General features: G+C 39.1%; 1 protein-coding gene across 7 annotated transcripts in view; it reads left to right on the top strand.

The window, feature by feature from the left end:
• ttll7 (tubulin tyrosine ligase-like family, member 7) overlaps positions 1-22854 on the top strand; it is an 87911-nt gene that overhangs the window by 16346 nt on the left and 48711 nt on the right. For all 7 annotated transcript variants that reach the window (XM_008408047.3, XM_081606345.1, XM_081606346.1 and 4 more), the window contains exons 6-9: positions 241-399; positions 5591-5807; positions 7278-7442; positions 11455-11613. In XM_008408047.3, coding sequence (XP_008406269.1) covers positions 241-399; positions 5591-5807; positions 7278-7442; positions 11455-11613 — 700 coding nt within the window. The remainder of the gene's footprint in view (positions 1-240; positions 400-5590; positions 5808-7277; positions 7443-11454; positions 11614-22854) is intronic.

Raw genomic sequence — 22854 nt, 5'->3', positions numbered from 1 at the left:
AAGCCTGCTGGTATTATAAGAAGTTACAGCTGGGTACTTGTAGCACTTCACAATTCAAAGCAAATGGTCAGGTCTGCTTTGAAAGCACAACATTCGTCTTTTAATTTGACAAAAAAAAAAAGAAGAAGAAGAAGAAAATCCTAATAAGTGCCAGACTCAACTGCCAGATTATTTTAGAAGGATAAATTATTGCTTCTTAGAGGAAAGTACACTTGTTCACTAGCTCTTTCATTCTTGCAGAATGATCAGGTGCCAGCCTCACGAGTACAACTTCACACCCAGAACCTGGATCTTCCCTGCTGAGTACACACAGTTCCAGAACTATGTCAAAGAGCTGCGCAGGAAACGCAAGCAGAAGACCTTTATTCTCAAACCTGCCAATGGAGCCATGGGTCATGGGTATGTCGGTGACTATTGCAAGTGTTCCTGAGTAATCTATGCACATTGACTCCAAGACTGACAGAGAGGGCAAGGATAAAAGTGGAGAAAGGAAAGGGAAAGGGAGGAGGGAGTAAATTAGCAGCAGAGCAAATAGAGGACAAGCACAACAAAAACAAAGCAATAAGGGGTTTGTGACCCTGGCATGGGTGTCTATGGAAATGGAGGATGGCTGGTAACAGATTGAGTATTAGAGCTGAGAGGGTGTGGCGAATCTCATTGTGGGGCTTCATTGTCCTCGATGGTCACCCCGGCCATAAATCAGCGGTTATCACTGCCAGTGGGGGCCACACACAAATGCTCGTGGTCTCTGGCAGTTACTGTAGTTCCTTCCCCTCAAGGTCTCTGCATGTGATTATTGGATTCCTTTATGAGGCACCATCAGCAGAGGCCAGTCAGACTAGAAAATGGACAAAGATGGCTGCTGCAGGGGAACACATACTCTCAATAGCATCTCTTTATCAAAAGATGAGCTAAATGTCGTACCTGAATGCATATTTCATGCTTTCACTCCCGTGGGGTAAGAAGCGAGCTCAAGTCGTGACGTCAAAGTTTTATTCTGGATTTTAGCATTCTGGGACAGAAAATCTGGACGTATTTATTCGTTTTTTTTTCTCAGAATAGATTAACCAGTTAATGTAACAAGCTCCTCCGGTTGCACAGTTTTGATCAGGAGTGTGAAATAATTGAATAACTTGCAAGACAGTGTTAAGTAATGGTCTCTTAACTTCTCCACATTTTGTGTTGTTATAACCCTAAACTTCAATGGTAGCATATAATTAACTAATTTTTTTGCTGCAAATTCTGTATTTGAATGAAACTTTGACATGACCATTCTTACACATGAATATGCTTCGGTGGAGGTTTGTGGAGTGTCCTACTTCAGCTATCTTTCTACTTAGCAACTATGCACTGCTTTGTGTTGGTTTACCACATAAAACGCAAAAGGAATAATTAAAGTTTGCAGTTGCAACGAAGATAAAATGTGAGAAACAAGGCACTGTATATTGAAAATAATGACGAATTCGCTTGAAAATCACTCACTCCTTCATATGTCCTGGAAAGTGAACCGGTTACATCATCTCACCACAAGCATTGCCAATAAAATCTCAACATTATAAGGCTCAGTAAGCGTTTGATCTTTTCTTTAAGTGATGGGGACTTTGATATTGATCACAAAGCTCCCTCAATTTAAAAAGAATTAGAGGAGCAGGGTGAGAACCAGCTATCTGGGCTTTTGTAGGTGTTCCACTGACTGGGGAGAAATGAGCAGAGTCAAAACATCCATAGGTAAGTCAGGAAGTTTGCCAGAGAAAGGAATAATAGGACATTTCTATGTTCACAGCACTGGGTGTTTTTAATTACTTAAGAGTGGCTTTTTAATCTAAATTTTTTTTATTGGTCTAAAGAGCTTAAATTCTCTTTTTGATCTTTTTAAAATTTTTTTTATAAATTCTAGTTTATTTATTCTTTACGAAACCAATTATTCAACACTTAATAGAAAAAGATGTGAAGACTACAGACAAAAAAAAAGCCAAAATAAAGAAGAGCGGTTTTAATATTTAGGTTTTGTAAATAATTTGGTTTCAGGAGATACATTTTAAACTAAAAGAGCATGAATTTGAGCTTAAGTATAAACCCCTTTAAAAATACATTTTAGTTTTGAGCTCTCTAGAGAACCCCAGAATGGACTTAAATTGTGAAAAATGTATTAATCATTCTTTTTCACATTCTGTTCTTTGAAAATGTGATCCCTGAGACGAGTGTGCATGAAGAAATATATTGGACTGACTTCATCACTGGCACCAATAGGTGGGGATATTGAAGTACAAATAGCTCTGTGTGCCTCACCTCTCCCTCTAGTTCTCTTTGAATTTGTCCTTTCTGGTATAATGTGGGCATTACTTATAACTCCATGCTTGCACTAAGCCCTTATTTATTAAAGAATAAAGGCTGAATTATTGCAATACATTAAGAATATGAAAGATGATGAGTTTAGCTCGACCACTCAGTGGCAGGCAGCTGGCAAAATTAGATTTTTCTCTCTTTTTTTTTTTCCCTGTGGTGTGACGCGGCAGGAAATTAAGTTATATCTACCCCCTGTAATTTATTTTTCTGTCGGCCAACTAAATGAAGTTATTGTTTATGTCTGAAGCCTAGCTTGTTATAAGGGGAAACAAAATAAAAAGTGCGTGCAGAGCTTAAAAAGGCAAGCTCCCCTCCAGTGTCAAATTAAATAGGCAGGGGGAGAGTGGGCTGTGATTATCTGACACCCCAGCTCATCAATCATGCCGTCTTCTCCTCAGCTACTTCAGCTCCACTAACTAACGCTGTTAACCCTGTCCTCATCAGTCAGCCAGCTGTCAGCCAGCTAAGAGGGCCCCTCATATTGACGGTCAGGCCCATAACAACTTCCCCTCTGCTCTCTTTCATTCAAGTACTGTGATAAGCGGGTCAGTGAAGTGGTCATTTGTAGCGGAGCGGTTTCTTAGTTGGCAGGAGTAAGAGCTGAACATGTACATGAAAGTACGTCTGCAAGCATGTAACGGTTCTTCCAACTTAGTTGACGAGGGCAAAATGAAAAGCTTTTTCCATTTTGTTTCAAATGTTGGTTTTCATTCTGTTCTGTTAAAACTTCTACGTATAATCTAAACTTTTGCTTTCATCTTCGTAAATAAACTGAGTGGATAAATTAGTGGATATATTATGATATTTAATGGGGGATACACTAGTTAGAGTTTTGTGACAAATGTCTAATGTCAGTATTTTTGAGTTTCAAGCTGCTGATTTTCTGAATTCCTATTTCTCTTTAAAAGTTCTACTCGACAACTCTGAGCATTTTTTCTAGCCTTTCCCCCTTGAGTGTATATAATTACTAATTATGGGTGTGAATGGGACTCACATTCTTGCAACCTGTCTACTTTGATGTTACCAGAGGTGTGGTACTGCTCTGCTACCCAGTAGCTGGGACACTATGGAGAGAATGTTACCTTAACTTTGAGATTTCTGGAAGGTTGCCAAGATTTTTTTTAATCCAACAGTTTTCATGACAGGCAAGTAGAAAGCTCTACAGATAGAACATAATAACTTTGCTGTCACACATTCAGGCTTTGTGGTATTTGGAAGTATTGTGCTATCCCTCATACAGTTGTGACATTCACAAACAAACGTGTTGGGTTGGGAACACGAATGATGGGGACAGAATCAGAGTGTTTCAGGGTTTTTTTTCTGAGTTTTAGACAAGCAGAAACAGCTTTTTCATTTGCTGCTCCATGGAGTAAGACATGGAACAGGCAAAAGATGGAGTGTGGACATCTGAGTTGTCTACATGATTGTATAGCATGTAGAAGTCTAGGAGGCATTTGAACCTAAAACACTTCTCTGCATTAAAAACAGTAAAGCAAAGTTTAATATTTACCTTTACTGCAAATTATTCGAAATCGACCTTGTGGCTGACTTCTTGAAAATATATAAATAAGAAAATTATGGTTTTTTGAACAGTTCTTTGAAAGGAAGGTATCCACAATAATCAAGCTGTCTTCCAGGAGCAGTATGTCCAATCTCTTGTCTTGCTCAGCTTGAGTGAACTTTAATAGATTGTTGTTGTCAATACCAACCAACACTTCTTTAATTCCTCATCTGACTTGTAGAAACATTGCTGATACTAAGAATGCTAACTTTGAGTTTCCTTCCTTCAGTAACAACTTCTTCACTGACAGATTTTGTTGTTGGCACAATCTGGTAGCACCAAGGTACGTTTTGTTCACTGATCAGAACAAGATTGGATTTCTGAGTTTCTGACAGGCCACTCTAAAAATTCTTACGGTTCCCAAGCAGGATTCCCAGTGCATTTCCACAACATAGGCTGCACATTTTCATAATACTTTATGTTCTGTCTGTAAAACCAGAGCCATGTTGCTGCCACTATATTTCTGTTCCATAGTCTATAATTCAGGTCCACACATCTTGGACTAGTCTTTAAGTTTTTGTGTGCCATGTTACTTCATGCATGTGTACAATGGAGCTGACCGGGCTCCTCATGCAAGCAATTTAGATTAAATCAGCCCTAACTATGAGTGATGGGTGATGTAGGTCAGCTGCATTGCTTGTACATAGTGGAAGATTGTTCAGAAAATGACCCCACACCCTCTCGTTGCACAAAAAACAGTCTACTCACCGACACTAAAAGAAAAGCTGCACAGCCACATGGATGTCCACAAAATAACACAACTCATTCTTTATTCCAACTAGAAACGGCCTGCATATTATAAGTCTTGAGTGCCAGTGACATGAGGCCAAAGCAAATGAATCAGAGTCGAGCTTGAAACGGAGTAGTGTCGGCTCTTATTAACCTGCGCTCAGGTTAAAGACCCAGCCAGAGCAGCTGACGTACTTGCTGTTCAGAAAGAGAGGAATTTGTCTTTGAAGAAAAATCACAATGTTCTCCAGATGCTTATGAGAATGGCTAAGATCAGCCATCATTCTTGCTGCAGCCCCTTTGTGTACATTTGATAGATCAGCAGTGAAGAAATACACTACAAACATTTTTGGCATGTCAATTTCTTCAAAGAAACAAATAGTTTCCTGCTTCAAGTAGACTTGAGGCTTACTTTTTGTTCTTATTTACATTTCTTTACAAAGACTCAGTGACTGCGGGGTTTCACATGGACACAAGTTCACACTCTTTCTCCTTAAGGCTTAAGGCCTTTATTGTGAGTTTTAGAATCATTCATTGCATGGTATGGACATATTTTAATATCCTCTCCCCATGATCACATCTGCCATGTGTATAATTTATGGTTATTATCCATTAACTGAACAGAAGACGCAGCAGGCCAAAGTTAATCTTGGGACATAAAGACAGAGAGTACCATGAGAATGGGCAGAGGGAGCAAGTCAGAAATATTTCCCTCAACGCTTTCAGATGGATTTCAGATGAAATATTGTAATGAAACACCTAAAATCAGTATCTTGTTTGCCCCAATTTTCTGACTTCAGTACGAACAGAAGACAGTGCCAATGTCATCAGTCTTGTTCATAGTCTCTACTATGCTTCCATCTATCATTTTTTTAATTATCTTCACCATGCCATCTTTTATTATGCCACCATAATTTGCCCCCCCAAGGATTAATAAAGCCTCTCTCGATCCAGGATCTCGCTTATCCGTAGCTGTGAGAAGCTGCCATCCCACGAGCACTTTATTGTTCAGGAGTACCTGGACAAGCCCTTCCTGATGGAGGGCTACAAATTTGACCTGCGCATCTACATCCTGGTTACTTCCTGTGACCCGCTCCGCATTTTCCTGTACAACGACGGTCTGGTTCGCATGGGCACCGAGAAGTACCACTCGCCCAACGACGCCAACCTGGTGAGTCACAGATCAGGGTGTCTCTGCTGCAGCCTTTATCTGTGTGGCAGTTTTCCAAGCTGTTGACATAGTATATAGATGTAGAAATAGATACACCCACACGCAGACATGTAGCTTTTAACTAATAACAGCTCTGTAATCCCTCTTTAAGTACCAGAATTGATGTCTGCATCAGAGCTATAACAGTGATTGAATGTCGAAATTTCATTCAGTTGCACTGACTGCTCTGTAACGTAGAAAACATAATCTAAAAATAACCACCCATAAACACTCAGCGGAGTATAGATGCAGATAATTTAAGGTTAAAGTGAAGATTTTGCCCTACACAAGCAGACAGAATGTGCAGGCAGACTGTACACAGACAGCTGAGCAAAATTGTCCACATACCAGATGTTTGCTGTGATATCAAACCAGTCATATTTGCCTGGAGGTTCTGCACCTGCTGAAGCACAGACTGTTGCAGACAGACACTCACGTGCACATGCATTTTTCTCGAGAAAGACACATGCTTGTTTTAAGCACACACTCACACTTGCATAGGCATCGCGAGCCTGTATTGTCTTAACGTATGACACATGATGGAGTGAGCGACATCATGGAGATGGATGCTGAATTCCTCAGAGAGCCGTCTCCAGAGAGCCATCCAGGGCTGTGGTGGCCTGCAGGCATGGCGTTATGTCTTTGTAGAATAAGGACAAGGATGTGTTGTCTTTGAGTTTGACTGATGGTGTTTAAAGACAGGGGTACAACTATGGTTATGCGGTGGATAGCTGTTGTCATCCAATTCAAAGATGCACAGCCTATGACAAAATAGAGATTGCTCTGAATGCTTGTAGTTTTGTCCACCTGGGAATACAATAAAAGTAGTTTGCTGTGATGTTTATTTTCCACACTATTATTATTAGACTTCCATATCCTTAGTGTATGGTGTTTATTAATTTGTATGTTGGTAGGTGCTTTGATCTGATTCCTTTTAAACTTGTGACTTGATCAAGAAGACATCCGATACGCCAACTTACGTTTATGATATTTATGATGCATGCAATGTTTCACAAATTTTCTGAAGTTTGAAGGTATTTGCTAAATTTAGACAGAAGTTCCTTGTTCAAATTTTTAAAAATGTGAAAAACGTTTATGAGAGATCCATACTTTGGCAAATCAGTGTAGGTTTTGTTTTTGAGACATGAATGCATAGTGAATGAGAGGAGACAAGAAATAAAAAGTTTAATTTCTTCAAGTGTCATTTTCATAGATTCATACACAAAAATACACCACGTCTGACCTAGCCACAGTCAGTAAATATAGGGATAGAGACATAGGATGAAAATATTGTTTTACAATTTATGTCATTCCAATGTGGTTCACGAGATTCAGAAATGAACGTGGTTCCTGTCTCTCTAAGCTTTCTGCCCTGCCATAAATGAGTTGACTTCTTCCTATATTTGCTTTGGTGCCTTTCTGTTTCCACAGACCCAGCTTTATATGCATCTGACTAACTACTCTGTGAACAAACACAATGAGAACTTTGAGCGATTTGAAGCAGTAGACAGAGGCAGCAAGAGGTCCATCAGCTGGTTCATCGAGTTCCTCCGCGTCAACAACTGTGACGTGTCGAAGTTCTGGGAAGACATCTCAGTAAGTGTGTCATCCACACAGATAGATACAAACACATCTGGTTCTGTGTATCCAAACTGTCTTAGATGTTTACTTTCACCAAGGAAATAGAAAATTTGTTAAACAATCAAAAACACTCCATAAATGCAAACTTCCTCATATTTAAACTCTTACACTACCCTGACATTTACACACAGATTATAACAACACACAGGTGGGATAGCTAAGGTTTGATTTGATTTGCTGTGACACTGATTCAGAGAGCGTGTTTAATTCTCGCCAGAATTCAGAGGAAACATCGTTCCTGTAGGGTGAGCTTTTCCTGTGAAGCTCAACTCACACACCTTAACTTTGCTTACTTTTTTTCATCGTTGTCTGTTTTCAAATTCTTGAGTTTTTCTCTTCTTAAGCTCCATCTACCCCTGTCATGTGTTTATTGTTTGTTTTTCAATTTGTCTCTAACTTATTTCTTTTAAACTAACTCTTCAGGGTTCTGTTCATGTTTTTTAGTTCCTTTTTTTTTACTTTGACTCTTTGTCCACAGTTGTGTGGGTTGTGTTGTCCCTCAGTGCTTGTTCTTGCCACTCTGCTTGTCATGCCAGGCTTGTATTGGAAATGAAATCCTTTTGGCTGATGCTCTCTTCTCAGGGTATACTTTCTGTTTTCTTCAGCTCTTGTCCTTCTGTTTATTGGCTTTTCACTTTCTTTTTGTTTACATTTTTGTGTTTGAGTTCTGGCTTAATGTTATGATTTGTATTCTTATCTCTTAACAGTCTTGCCATTGTGTATTTTTGTACTTTCTTGTGACGCACACATTTCTTTCATTTCTATTCTGTTCCCTATTATCTTAGCAATTTTTCTTCTAGTAAAATCAGAGTAGGCTGATGAGACTCTAGCTTCCAGTGTTGAAATGAGAGATTTGTGGTTTTCTAGTCGACATATTGTCTGTGGGTGTCAAACACATTATGCATAGTTTTTTATGTGAACTACTGACTTATCTTGACTTACCTTATGTTGATGAGTTAATGTAGGACAGGTGAGCAGAGGTGCAGCCATTTGTAGCTGCTCTAAACTTGTGGACAGGGCCTGACTACTAATGTACTGCTAATAGTTTTTTAGATTCTACACTCGTTAAAATACCAGTTTCAATCATTTCCAGCTTTTGTTATTGATTAGGGCCATGTTGTTTAAGAAGTGTATTTATATTCTCAGTAGGGAGACTTTAAAAACGTGTGTATTAGTTAATAACTTCTTGTTTTATGACTAAATCATTTGAATTTTCAATTCTGTTCTGCAGATTCATACTATAAATACTCTGCTCTTTGTGTGTTTGTTCCCTTTTTTATAAGGTATACACTTAGGCATACACATTATGCCTGGTCTGCAGATTAAACACATTTTAAGACCAATCAAAACTTTTTAAAATAAAATTTATTCATGGTTTACACAAAATATAAGGCAAAACTGTTCAAATAAAAACCAGAACAGCAAGGTTACAGGGTTTATAATACAAGTCAGGAATTCAAATTTTTGACAGATAAAAACATAAAGACAAAAAGCAAGATTGGAAAAACAAATTTGAATTGGCATGGAAAATCCATACAACTACAAGTCCTTATCCAAAAATTAGCATATTGTAATAAAGTTCATTATTTTCCATAATGTAATGATAAAAATTAAACTCATATATTTTAGATTCATTGCATACCAACTGAAATATTTTAGGTCTTTTATCATTTTAATTCAGATGATTTTGGCATACAGCTCATGAAAACCCAAAATTCCTATCTCAAAAAATTAGCATATTTCATCCGACAATAAAAGAAAAGTGTTTTAATACCAAAAAAGTCAACCTTCAAATAATTATGTTCAGTTATGCACTCAATACTTGGTCAGGAATCCTTTTGCAGCCTTCAATGCGGCGTGGCATGGAGGCAATCAGCCTGTGGCTCTGCTGAGGTGTTATGGAGGCCCAGGATGCTTCGATAGCAGCCTTAACCTCATCCAGCGTTTTGGGTCTTGCGTCTCTCAACTTTCTCTTTACAATATCCCACAGATTCTCTATGGGGTTCAGGTCAGGAGAGTTGGCAGGCCAATTGAGCACAGTAATACCATGGCCAGTAATACCAGTGGTTTTGGCACTGTGAGCAGGTGCCAGGTCGTGCTGAAAAATGAAATCTTCATCTCCATAAAGCTTTTCAGCAGATGGAAGCATGAAGTGCTTCAAAACCTCCTGATAGCTGCTGCATTGACCCTGCCCTTGATAAAACACAGTGGACCAACACCAGCAGCTGACATGGCTCCCCAGACCATCACTGACTGTGGGTACTTGACATTGGACTTCTGGCATTTCCTTCTCCCCAGTCTTCCTCCAGACTCTGGCACCTTGATTTCCGAATGACATGCAAAATTTGCTTTCATCCGAATAAAGTACTTTGGACCACTGAGCAACAGTCCAGTGCTGCTTCTCTGTAGCCCAGGTCAGGCGCTTCTGCCGCTGTTTCTGGTTCAAAAGTGGCTTGACCTGGGGAATGCAGCACCTATAGCCCATTTCCTGCACACACCTGTGCACAGTGGCTCTGGATGTTTCTACTCCAGACTCAGTCCACTGCTTCTGCAGGTCCCCCAAGGTCTGGAATCGGTCCATCTCCACAATCTTCCTCAGGGTCCGGTCACCTCTTCTCGTCCAGCGTTTTCTGCCACACTTTTTCCTTCCCACAGACTTCCCACTGAGGTGCCTTAATACAGCACTCTGGGAACAGCCTATTCGTTCAGATATTTCTTTCTGTGTCTTACTGAGGGTGTCAGTGATGGCCTTCTGGACAGCAGTCAGGTCCGCAGTCTTACCCATGATTGCGGTTTTGAGTAATGAACCAGGCTGGGAGTTTTTAAAAGCCTCAGGAATCTTTTGCAGGTGTTTAGAGTTACTTCGTTGATTCAGATGATTGGGTTAATTGCTCGTTCAGAAAACCTTTTCACGATATGCAAATTTTTTGAGGTAGGGATTTTGGGTTTTCATGAGCTGGATGCCAAAATCATCAGTATTAAAACAATAAAATACCTGAAATATTTCAGTTGGTGTGCAATGAATCTAAAATATAAGACAGTTTAATTTTTATCATTACATTATGGAAAATAATGAACTTTATTACAATATATAGTGAATTAGTGGCAAACTCTGGTGCCACAGGATAAGGCAAGAGGTGATGTGGGCAAGGACAAAGAACAGACAAACACACAGAGCTGGTGCTGTGGACCTAGGGTGCAGACATGTTAGGGGGAGCAGGTTATGGTGCTGAGTAGCCTGTGGGTAGACAGTAGATGGCTTGACATATAGGTGGAGGTGCATGAGAAACACACAGATTGAAAAAGGATCAGGAGGGGTGCAGCCTTATCAGTCCAGGGCCAGACCACCTTACCCCCCCCCCCTTCTCTCCTGCACCCAGCAGTCAGACTGGACCGGGCAAAACTGCATGCCAGCAGCACTGCATGGCGCTTGCCTGGTAAAGAGAAGCTTTGTGCAAAGTGTTTATGTGTGTGTCAGACTGTGCATGTTTGCCACAGTGGTGTAGGCCAGTAGGTAGCAGCCAGCAAACATTCGGGCAAACACAGATGCACGCAGGTTGGACGCCACTAGAAACACAGATGGACCAGCACCAACAGTGGGGAATCTCTGTGTTTGAAGGGAATTCAAAAACAATCTGTGCCAATAATAGTGTCTGATTATCAGCTGGTAATAAACAAGCAGTGAAGAAGAAAAATCTGACAATAAATAGCATTTTTCTTAATAGTGATTGTCTCTTCAGTGGAAACTGCATGTTTGACTCCAGCTATTTTTTTTTTCATTTAGACTTTACTTGTGAATTTGAATCTGTATTTTCTGATTCCAGATAAAAACAGGTGGTCCTTCATTAGTGATTTTTTGAATAATTTCTAAGTAACGTAAAAAATTACTTAGATTGTTTTTTTTCTTTTTTTGCCCAATTTGGTAACTGTGTTTTGTTTTTTTCTTTTTGTGTCGACTTCCTTCTAGGAGTTGGTGGTGAAAACACTGATAGTGGCTGAGCCCCATGTGCTGCACGCCTATCGCATGTGTCGCGCCGGGCAACCACCAGGGAGCGACAGTGTCTGCTTTGAGGTCCTGGGCTTTGACATCCTCCTGGACCGCAAACTCAAACCCTGGCTGCTGGAGGTACAAATCTGAATAAATATGCATTTCTTTGTGAGGATAAACAATTTGTTTCTAATCTTCCTCTTTGACTTTCACTTCCCGCTACTCTAAAATGTGCATTTTGTTTTTTAGTTATTTATCAATATAATGTTTTTTTAAGTATTATTATTATTATTATTTCAAGTCTTTTAAAATGTCTTTTATAAATGAATTATTTTCCTGTTTTCACAATTGAGTTTTTCTCCCTTTTTACTATCGGAGTGACAGCAACTCTCTTAGCTGAAGTGTAATGGCATGAAAAGGAGTGAACAAACACTGATATTGCTTACACACCATTTCTCCACACCAAACACCCACAGAGTATCGAGTATCTATTTATGATCCTTTAAACAGCCAGGAAATACTGAAGTAAACGTTAAGCAATGCACATAGGGCACGCATGATTACAAGGATTTATACATTCAGACATACTCAAGCTCAATAACAAACAGATAACACATATCCAGAATGTAGAAATATAGGTCAGGATCTCATGTTCACTACAACGTACCAGGGTTCTCATTTTTTCAACTGCTGCCTCTTAAGTGTCACTCATTCCAGATATAGATTGAAGTCCACTCCGGGATTTCTGTCTCACCTTTCTGATGTCAGCCAGTCAGTTAAAGAGTGACCTAAATCCTTTAACCCAAAGTGGCTACACTCACACCCCCCTTCCCACAAATTGGACCGAAAGATAGGAAATGCCGCGTGAATCGTAGTTTTGCTTTTCCTCCTCATTCCAAACAAAAAAGAGAGATTTTTCTTTTTGTCAAGCTGCAAGTTTGCAAGAAAGTGAAATATGTGAGCTGTGTTTTTCAGTGATTGGTATTTCTTTTCTTTTTTTTTTTATTTTACCACAGAATCGAAATGTTAAAATTAGTTTGATTAATTTGCTTTTGTGGAAAGGTTGCAACTTGAAATGAAAAGATGTACACGTGAAACCTAGAAGATTGCACTGTCTTTGACTGCCGTGACTTTGTGGGCACATGTGTGTATATTTGTCTGTGTGTGTGTGTGTGTGACACAGCAAACAGCCGTGAATGCAGTTGTTCCACTCCAGCAGTAATGATCCCCCCTGTGCTACCAGCAGCTCTCTATAACGCTCATCAATTAACATCCCATGTACACACACACACACACACACCCACACACCCCCACACACACACACAACCCTGCTTCTCTTTCACGCAACATTTGCAGCGACAATCATTTATTTCCAAAATTCAGCTGATTAGTGGGGACATTTTGAAAGCATAGAGACGCTGTCTGCAATCCTTGCTCTATGTACTGTCAAGCCTGAAAATAGCTTTATTACTACTTTTTAACTTGTTAGTGTGTGTATTCCTGCAGGAGTGCAAAACTCAGGAAGCCCCAAAGGCTCGTTGCCACAACTGGTGTCCTATGGCAAGCCCCGAGGCCTAAATTACATTTTTCAGGACATTACTTTTGGCACCATTTTGGAGTAAACTAAATCTATTTCACTGAATTTCACCATTTTACACCCTTACATATTTCTGGGAAAAAAAATAAAATAAAAAAATTGTGAGGAATGTTTCAGAAAGTGAAGACCTCAGAGGTTTGTGTTGAGCTTGTGGACTTTCTTTATTGGTGTCACACTGAATTACGGGCGCCACGCCTCGCCGGGGCCTTACCCCGATCGGTGTTCCGACAATGTTCTCCCTTACTCTTCAGGATGTCAAAGCCGGTTGTTGAACATGCAAACTTGCAGGCAGGAAATGAAAGTTCAACCTGTGTAGACTCAAAGTCGGTCAGATACCTGAAAGCTAGATGGTATCATGTATAAGAATCTGTCAGATGATATTAGTTGTGCCCTTGAATTTGCGTTTTTGTCAGCCGCTTTCTGGGTGTGTCGTGGAGGATGAGGGGGGATAAGAAACATTCCTTCATATTACCGATTATATTTTAATAATTTGCCAACTTTTTGTTGTTTTATTTAGTTTGTTTTAAATAATAAGATGTATTCTAATTAGAGCCACTATAAATTGGTTTTAAATTGAAAGAGAAGTTTGGTGTAGCCTCTGCTCACTGAAAGCGAAAAAATAGCTCAAAATCACTTACTGCAAGTAAACTCCTAAGGAATACAGACATAATAGAGAAAACAATCCGTAGAGCCGCATGCACCTGCTAAATAGCTTGTCACAGGGGTGAGAACATAGAAGACAAGAGCGATGCCTCTCAAACCAAGGGGAGGCATCAAACAGACGCATTGTGCTCAAAGCAAGTATCGAAAGGGGAGAAGAGAAGGGGCAAAAAAAAAGGAGACACAAGCTTTTGTGTGATCCTTATCTTAATTCAGCAGTCTCAACACGAGTTTTAGCTTCTATTGACATTCAAAACACCAGCGCTACACACGCAGACACACATAAACACACACACTTGCCCAAATGGCGTAACTCGAGACATTCACTTTCATTAAAACAGGTCCAGACAGCATCTGTGTCTCGTATCGGGAAGGCGTTTCATTGAGCCGTGATGTTCGCTACGCACACACACACACACACGTACCAGTGTACACATTTTGCTTGGACTGTAGTTTCTTTTGTCAAAACCAGGGTTTTTGCTCCGATGGTTAAATTGACTATGTCCTTTGTCTTCAGAAAAAAAAATAAAAGAAAGAAAAAAAAAACAATAATCAATGCACAGTCCCTCATAAATTCTTAATATGTGTACCGATGCCTTAAAACTTGTGTGAGCGTCAAAGAGAAAGGTACATGCATGACTTGAAATCTAGTACGAGCCTCAAGGATTGCATTTACACATGGACAAAAATAAGCAGAAGGATATTATCATCAAGTCTTGCACTCCAACAGCCCCTTATCTAGTGTCCAAATGGTGTCAACTTTGGTGAGTAAAATGGAAAAATGTTATCAATAGTTTGAAGGCGGGGGATGGGAGAGGATGAAGTAAATACAAACACAACATGTAACCACTGACCATGGGCCAGTATGATTATTTTTTTTGGTTGATAATGTTAACAGAATTTACAAAAAAAAAAGTAAACAAAAATTATACAACAGAATATAATTCATTTTATTTAAAACAGTTTGTAGCTTGGTGATTTCATAAATGTGACGGATTGAATTTCTTCTGTTTTTTTACACTCAGAAATATTTCAAAATAGCTAAAAATTTTTTCTTTTTTTTCACAAGCACCATAGAAATATTTATATGGGGTATGAAAAGACCAAAATTACTTATTTGCTAAATACTTAAGGAATACTTTTGTATAACATAATCTTCATACTTTCTGAAATTTACATATTATATTTCAATATGATTTGGTAGAATTGCCTTTTGAAATGTCTCACTTGGGTGAAACATCTATGTGTCCTTCCAACAGTTTCCCACATTTTTTGTTGGAATTTTGACCCATTATGTTTGACAGAAATTGTGTAACTGAGGCATTTTTTTTTAATTGGGAGATTTAAGGGTTTTCTGTCAAACAGGACTCGGAAAACTATCAGCATCCTTTTGTTTTCTATAGGTTAGATTACTGCAACAGAGATTTTATAGGTCTATGTGAAAAAAAAAATCCATCAGGCAGTTGCGGCTCATCCAAATTGCTGCTGCCAGAGACCTAACCAACACCAGGAAGAAATAGGTCACATCACCCCAGTTCTTAAAGTGCCACAGTGGTTCCTTGTTTGCTAAAGGGTAGATTTGTAAAAAATGCTTTTCATCAGTAAAGCACTGAATTAACTTGGATTGCTTGTGAATTATGACCCATGTAGACTAGCTTACTCAATGTTATTAGGACTAGAACTAAACTAGGAAACAAGAAAAATGGCAAATTTCGAGAAAAGCTGAGATTTGCAGAAACTGTTGGCTCATTTAAATCAGACTGAAATTTTCTTGTGTACTTTAGGTTTTGATGGAAGAATTATTATATTGTGATTTTTGCCCGATCACTGATGAGTGATTTAAGTGTGAGATTGAAGGTTAAATTAGCATTTAACCTTTGTTTCTCTTTATGCAGTGCTTGAAAATGCTTTAGGGTTTTTGTTATTTTAATATATTTCATTTGATTTAATGCTAATAATTTTGCATCGACTTGTGTTTGAATGGTCCTGCATAAATAAACTTATGGTCCTGCATAAATAAACTTCCTTGTCTTGCCTTGCAAAGCAGTTTATTTTTAAATTGAGATCCAAAAGTAGTTGTAGCAATGACCCTTTGCTTAAAGTAACTGCTATGTGTCTTTTAATAGTTTATGTTAATGTGTTACTTTTAGCTACATAAGAAAAAATATACCGTCAGCCAGCTGACCAGCAGTGTGCAGCAACAAATAGTGGAGGGCCTCAGTTGAAATACAGCTAGAGAAACTCTGCTTCGTCTTGCAATTTCTCCACGTGGTTCGAAAAACCACGTGGTTTAAAGAACCATAGGAATGATGTAAAGGAAAACTTTAGCATTTTTAATACCTTGGAATGCTTTGATACCAGTAACCAAAACATGATTTGTAACCATGCATGCAACATTAAGTCTCAGCCATTGTTTATATCTGAACCTGAATGCAACAAGGGCCCAATTTATGTTCTCATGAGGTTCCGATGGGTAACAATGATTCCCACTGCTATGATCAGTGGTCTGAAGGCTACCCTCATTATAAGCTTATAAGCTCTGGCTCACTTTTTCTTGCTATTTTTTTGTTGTTGTTCATTGTTTCCCCTCATCAACCATAAAACTCCAGCTGCTCAGCTCTAAACAAAAAGGAAGTGTTTGTAATGAGCCTAAAAAAAAATGAAAATTTGCTCAGTCCCAAGACAGATTTTTTCTTTTTTTTTCTTTTTATTGGTGAGCTCCCAACATCTTAAAAGGCTGGTTGGTCTGCTTGTTAGAGGCGCAACGAGCGTGCAAAAGTGTGCAAGTGTGCAGCATCTGTGAATCTAATTTTAATTTGTGTTCTTGTCACACGTGTTAAGCCTCCATGATAAACATACATCAAAAGTCTTGCAACTTAGGATGTGTCTGTATTTTTGTGTTAGTGTGTCAACAGCCTGTCTTTCTCTCTGTGTGTGTCTCTTTTTGTGTGAGGGCAGGGCGGGGGGGCTGAGAAGGGCTGGTCTTAGTCCATGTTGGAATAGCCTTCTGCAATGTGTGTGTGCGTGTGTGCGTGTCGTTGGCCATCCTCCAGCCCACAACCCATTCGTTTTATCCACTCAAAGAGCCAATGAGGGATTCGGCTTAAAACACACAGACAGAGCAATTCAGGAAGCAAAGGAGAGAGGAGAAAAGGAAGAAATCTATTTTATCCACTTTTATGGTTATTTAGGTGTTATTGTTTGGACTGAGCGACCATCAGACAGCAGCACAAGAGCAGCTTGATTATTGATGACAACTAAACTTGTATCTCTTCCTTCATCTCTTGTGTTCCTACCTCTGGTCCTTCCTCCCTTTTAGCGCGTCTGTTCAAAGTGATTGGCAGCTAATGAGGCGAGCATGGTTAGGGTCAACTGAGGCACATATTTGTTTGTGTGTCTGAGCTTCTGCGTGTGTGTGTGTGTGGGTGAGAGAAAAAGAGACAGAGGGAGAGAGAGAGAGAGAGAGAAAGAGAGAGAAAGAGAGAGAGAGATCAGGCATCATGGCAACAGACTACAACAGACCTCTTAGCCTAAGGGCAGCAGTTCTTTGCCCCTTCCTGCAACTTTCTCCTCTCTGTGGTCTGTAGCCAATCGTTTCAAGATGAGTTTGGTTTTCCCTGTCCATCCCTTACTGCCAACATAATCCAGACTTCCTTTCCCTTTGAGTTAGAGTGTAAGAAAGTATGTGTGTGTGTGTGTGTCTGTGTATGTGTTTTAGCATTTCTTATTCCCGTTTTTTTCAACAAATACTACATTGTGAGAACCCACTGCTCTTTATGGGGCCCAGAGTTTTGGCCCCATAGGGGTTACGGATTAGGTTTAGGACTTTGAATTGAGTTCAGGTTAGTCGTAGTGTTAGGCATGTAGGTTAGGGGCTGCCAGAGCTTTTCAGGGTCGCGAAAAGTAACTGCAAACATTTAACCAACTTCACCAAGCCTATGTCAAAGATAAAGTGGATGGATTTTTAGTACCTAAAGCTACAGTGAGTAAGGAGTCAGAGTCTGGGCCAAACAAAATAAAACAAAGAAGGCGACCATATGACCATAATGATTTAAAGTTGAGATTTGATTTTCATGGTTGGATCTGAAGATGCTCCACTACCATAGTGTTGTTTGCAAAGCCCTGGGCCCTTTTTCTTCTTTTTTTTTTTTACAGAAGCCAGACTTAACTGCGGTTGAAAGTTGTTTATATTTTTGGCACTGTAAATTCAACTGAAACATCGTATAATGTGGCGCTACACAAACTGTAGCTAAAGCAGGAAAACCCCACATCCATGAAACATGTATGAATTAAGTAACAAGTATAGCAAGTATTTTTTTTCTGAAGTGTAATCTGTTTTCTCTCTGAGGGGGCACACCCACACACACATTGAAAAGTAAACCAGGGATTTCCTATAGTCCAACTAGGTTGGGCTATAGAAATAAATAAAAATTGAATGGAAATCAATGCAAAGAAGATAGAAAGGCGTACTGTGTGTGTATTTGTGGTGAAAGGAGGCATTTAGAGGGAGGCAACTGTAAACAGATGCTATGACAAACAAGCATAGTAGTTTCTTCATTCTTTTCCTTCTCCAAGCACAAACAGGGGCACTATGTTCTGTTTCACCTTTAGAGGCTGAGATGAAAATTTTATGTCAGCGTATTTCACGCAAGAGTGAAATTTAAAGCTTCTTAACTGTTTTCTGAGGGCTTTTAAAGAAGGAATTTAAAGATTAGCCTGCCTTTCATTTATATCCACAGGAAACTTGGGAAGAATTTCCTAACCTCTGGAACAGCCAAGGCAAACATTATCAGGTATTCTGTGTGATTTAGTGTGAAACTCACTTACTAGATCTGTACAAATAGTTTTCATCCTGACATGATTATGTGGGGTAATAATAAAAGTAGAGAATAAGTACAGTTTGATATTATATCAGCCCTCTTGCGATCTCCTCTCCACCTCTGAATAATATTTGCATGTTTGCAGGATTTATTCCTGTATTATACATGTGTGTTTCTTAACCCAAGTGGTGTACCCTTCTATTTACAAACCCTAGGTGGCAGTATTGACCTGTTATCATTTGTTTGGCTTATATGAGCTTTATTAAAGAATAATTAGAATGATGTATGGGACTGCCTGTCTCTATCCACATCCATTCTCCCCCAACATGACTATTTCATGGAATAAGTATCAAATTAGGCAAGCACAGTCTTTGTATGTGGGGCAGTTGAAAACATACCCCAGCATTTATCCATTCATCATCACACACACAGCAGTTGGTGACGCTACATGTGATTGAGAGGGAAGGTATAAATGGCATATTTACTGAGTGCCACAAGAAACAGTGTTGTGTGAGAGTTATATATGCGGTGGATTTGTGGGATATACAAGGATGTTTTTACCAGCATTTTAAATTGTGCAGGAAATTTCTTCTTTCTTTCTTTCTTTTTTTTTTTAAGGAATGCATAGGAGAAAAAAAAAACATATTTGTGTGTGCAAGCTTTGTCGTGTTTGCTTCACACCTTTAGTGCCTGTGCCTAATTTCGTCTTTGTATGTCATTTAAAAAAGTGCCTCTCTCTCCCCATCCCCAGCCTCTGAGCTGAACGCTGGCCCCCTCGCTTTTCAGCACCAGCAGCAGCCCGCCACGCTCAGCTAGAGTTTCCCTGTGTCCGAGCGAACCGCAAGAAACGCCACAAAAAGAACAGAACAGTGATTGATAAGACGTCTGAAACAAGAGAGCGACTAAACAGGGCGTCTAGCTGTCTGTCCTTCTGTCGCTCTGCCACACACGCTTGGTTTCTCTCTTTCTCCCTCTGAGTCTTTCTCTCTCTTCTCTCTCTCTCTCTCTCTCTCTCTCTGTCATTCTCCCTCTCTCTGCCACCGTTTCTTATTCCACCATTGTGTGGCAACAAACACTCCATTCTGACAACGGCTGAACTGTGCTGATACTCTTGAGTGTGCGGGGCAAAATGGGAGGCTTGTAAAAGCAGTGGTTGTTTGCCCTCTGCTAGGAATAATAAGGCGTTTTTTTTCTGTAGCGATTAATCACCAGCAGACCTTGTGCTTGTTTTAGCGACTATTCTAGGCAAAATGAATGTCAATGTGGGGAAGCAATTTGTTGGGGACATAAGGCAGCTGATTGTTGGTCTTGTGTTGCTCTACTAGAAAAGTTTTTGTTTTTTTTGTAGGACAAGAGAACCCTCAGGTACAAATTTTTTTCATGTCGACTCTAATTACTTCTCTATGTATCAGTTTTCTTTATAACAGAAACAATTATACAGGTCTATTAAAAATAATTAGCATCTTTACCAGATTTTGTTTTTGCAAATTTTAATATCAGACAAAGATCTGAGTAAATACATGATTTCATTTATTGAGGGGAGAAAATGAAAAAGGTACCTAAACCAACCTTTTTTTATATATATATTTATAATGTATATATAAGTTGTTATACCTGTTGGACACAGTCTCTTGCCCCATATAGGAGACTCTGATGGCAGTGAGCAGCTCCTTTAGTGGCAGGAGAGATTCAGAAGGTCTTCCTTCCTTCCAACTGCTGTCAGACTCTACAGAAAAGCCCTCGCAGCTGACCACTCGCACACTTACACAGGCAAATACACACATATCCAATAGACTTTATAGTTTTCTGTTGGAGTGCAATATTTTATGTCAGTCTTGAAATTTCAGCTCATGTTTTTGATGGTGGGGTTTAACCCTTTTTGTTTATTTTCTATTTTATTTATTTATTTTTGTTACTTTTTTGAAATCATTTGGTAAAGTCACTTTTTTGCCCATTTTTTCTGAGGGACTGAGGCTGCCGAGTAATCATGCACACGCTGGGATAGACGGTTGATCTGGTTGGCCACACCTGCTCAATTACACACTACCTTAATACACTTTAATCAGATAAGTTTAATGTTCATACTACACCTTGAAAATGAAAAACGTAAAAAATATGATATTCTCAAAATACACAGTTGCCATACGACTGTGCACACAGTGTAGAATAAGTAATAAATGACAGTTGTATTTCTAGTTTTGTTGGATATTGAATTTTGCTGTTTGAAAATAATTTACATACTAACTATCCTGAGGCGCATCACAGTTCTCAGACGCACCAAGGGGTCAGAGATCATTAGACAAAACCCCGCGTCCAAACCAGAGGAGTTATCGCTTTGGAAATTAGTCGACTACATCAAATTGAGTAAGTAATTTAAATCTGTTGTTTGCTCTTGGTCTGTTTTCTGCTACTCTTTACTTTCTGTAATGATCTGTAAACAGAGTTGCGGCTCGTCGACAATTTAACCCGAACAGACAGTTGAAATAAAAATAATGAGGCTCCCCTTTGATAAGCTATATTTCACAGTTGCCTTCATAAACAATTTGGTTTGTGTCCAGTGCAAATGTTTATTTCACATTGTAATGTATCAGGGTAAATGTCTAATTCTCATCCTCAAACTCTGTATTTTTGTTAATCATTAATGAAGCACTCAGTTAGTAAGTAGTTAATTGGTATATCACTGCAGGCGGATACCATTAAAGCTATTTCTGAACCTATGTAGATGGCATTCAGTCTCAGTGATAATTTACATCATGCGTCTTTGCATGTCAACATTTGCAACTCAGTGTTGTCACAGAATCCATAGGAGATCGAAACCACATATAGAGATAGGTAGCAGGAGGTGTATTCCAGCGAAGTAGGTAAGTTTAGTCTCCGCAGGGCATTTAGCGTAATTGCGGCTGAGGATGTTGCATTTAAATGTTGTTGTTAGAGTGTGAGTGCTTTGCACTATGTGCTTATGTAAAGACTAGTCTATGGTTAGGTCAAGGGTTGGATGTAATTTTTTACTCATTTTCATCATTATATCATTCTCGAACAGCTTTGGATGGATGTTTTATTATACATAAAATGATGATAAAACAGTCTAAAAAGAAGTACGATTTTAGAAGAAGGGAATTTATTACTGCTGTCATTTTCTTTGACGTATTACTTTTAGAAAATGACAAAAATGATTTATTCCCTTCTCAGTAATCAATAAAAAATAAATTTTGGCATTTCAGTAATAACACCCTTGTCTGTCTTATTTCTGACCAACCTCAGTTTCTTCTGCTGTCTTTGGTGATAAGCCCTAAATCTTTGAAATCGGAAGGCCTCCTTTCCATCACCCTACTCTAAACCTAAATATTACTTCCAATCTCAAGAAACATCTGTCCATCCATCTCTCCCTCCCTCCATCCATCCATCGGTAGTTTGAGGATGGGTTGGTGTCTATCTTGAGGCAAGACATGTCCCTCTGCATCACCCAGATTTAACAACCATGCAATCAATGACCCTTACTGGCAATTTTTAAAGATACTAAGTAACCTAACTTTCAAGTAGGTACAGTGTGGAAGGAAGCCAGAGGACCGCAGATGCATCAGATCAGGATTCAAACCCATGACGTTATTGCTGTAAGGCAACAATACTAACAGCTGCTTCACTATGAAGTTGATTAAAAAGAAACAAAGAAGAACTTCCACTGCAAAATGGACAGACAAATGTGTGATATCAACATAGTTTCACATTGTCCTATAGTATGGCAGTGACAAGAAATCTGACTACTAATCTGTCTACCCTTCATGAGATGTAGGAAGATCATGATTCTGTTACAAATTTTGCATAAAAAGTCGTTTACATTACCTTTTTGTGATACTGTTTTTTTTTACATGATGAAAATTTCTGCTGCAGTTACTCGCTGAAAAAGAATTTGTGAAAAAAGTTTTTATTTAATCTTCATTTAAATGAATGACTCGTTTCACATTCTGTTTTTTGACTGTCTGACATTTTGGCCTCAATATGATACGCAACCAAATTAAAGATCGAGTAAAAAAAAATTTCTCATCTGTTCATCTGACATTTTTATTGAATATGTCTTAAAGCAACCAAGGGCTCTTTTAAAATCCTGCCAGAGTCACTTAAGGAAATCAGAGCAGGGGGTTTTGGAGCCTGCAGGGGTTCATTAGGAACCGACTGGTCCAACTTCCTCTGCCAGGGAGGAAAAGGAGAGCACAGAAATATGGGGAGAGAAATGAGGAGAGGTAACAACCAGAGAATCGGGGCTAGCAAATGGAGAGCGAAGGCTAAGTGGTGACCAGTCGGAAA

This window comes from Poecilia reticulata, chromosome 4 (genome assembly GCF_904066995.2).
Source record: "Poecilia reticulata chromosome 4, P_reticulata-male-v2, whole genome shotgun sequence".
Classification (NCBI taxonomy): Eukaryota; Metazoa; Chordata; class Actinopteri; order Cyprinodontiformes; family Poeciliidae; genus Poecilia; species Poecilia reticulata.
Note: the sequence above shows the minus strand (reverse complement) of the source record. Positions and strands in the feature narration are given on the sequence as shown.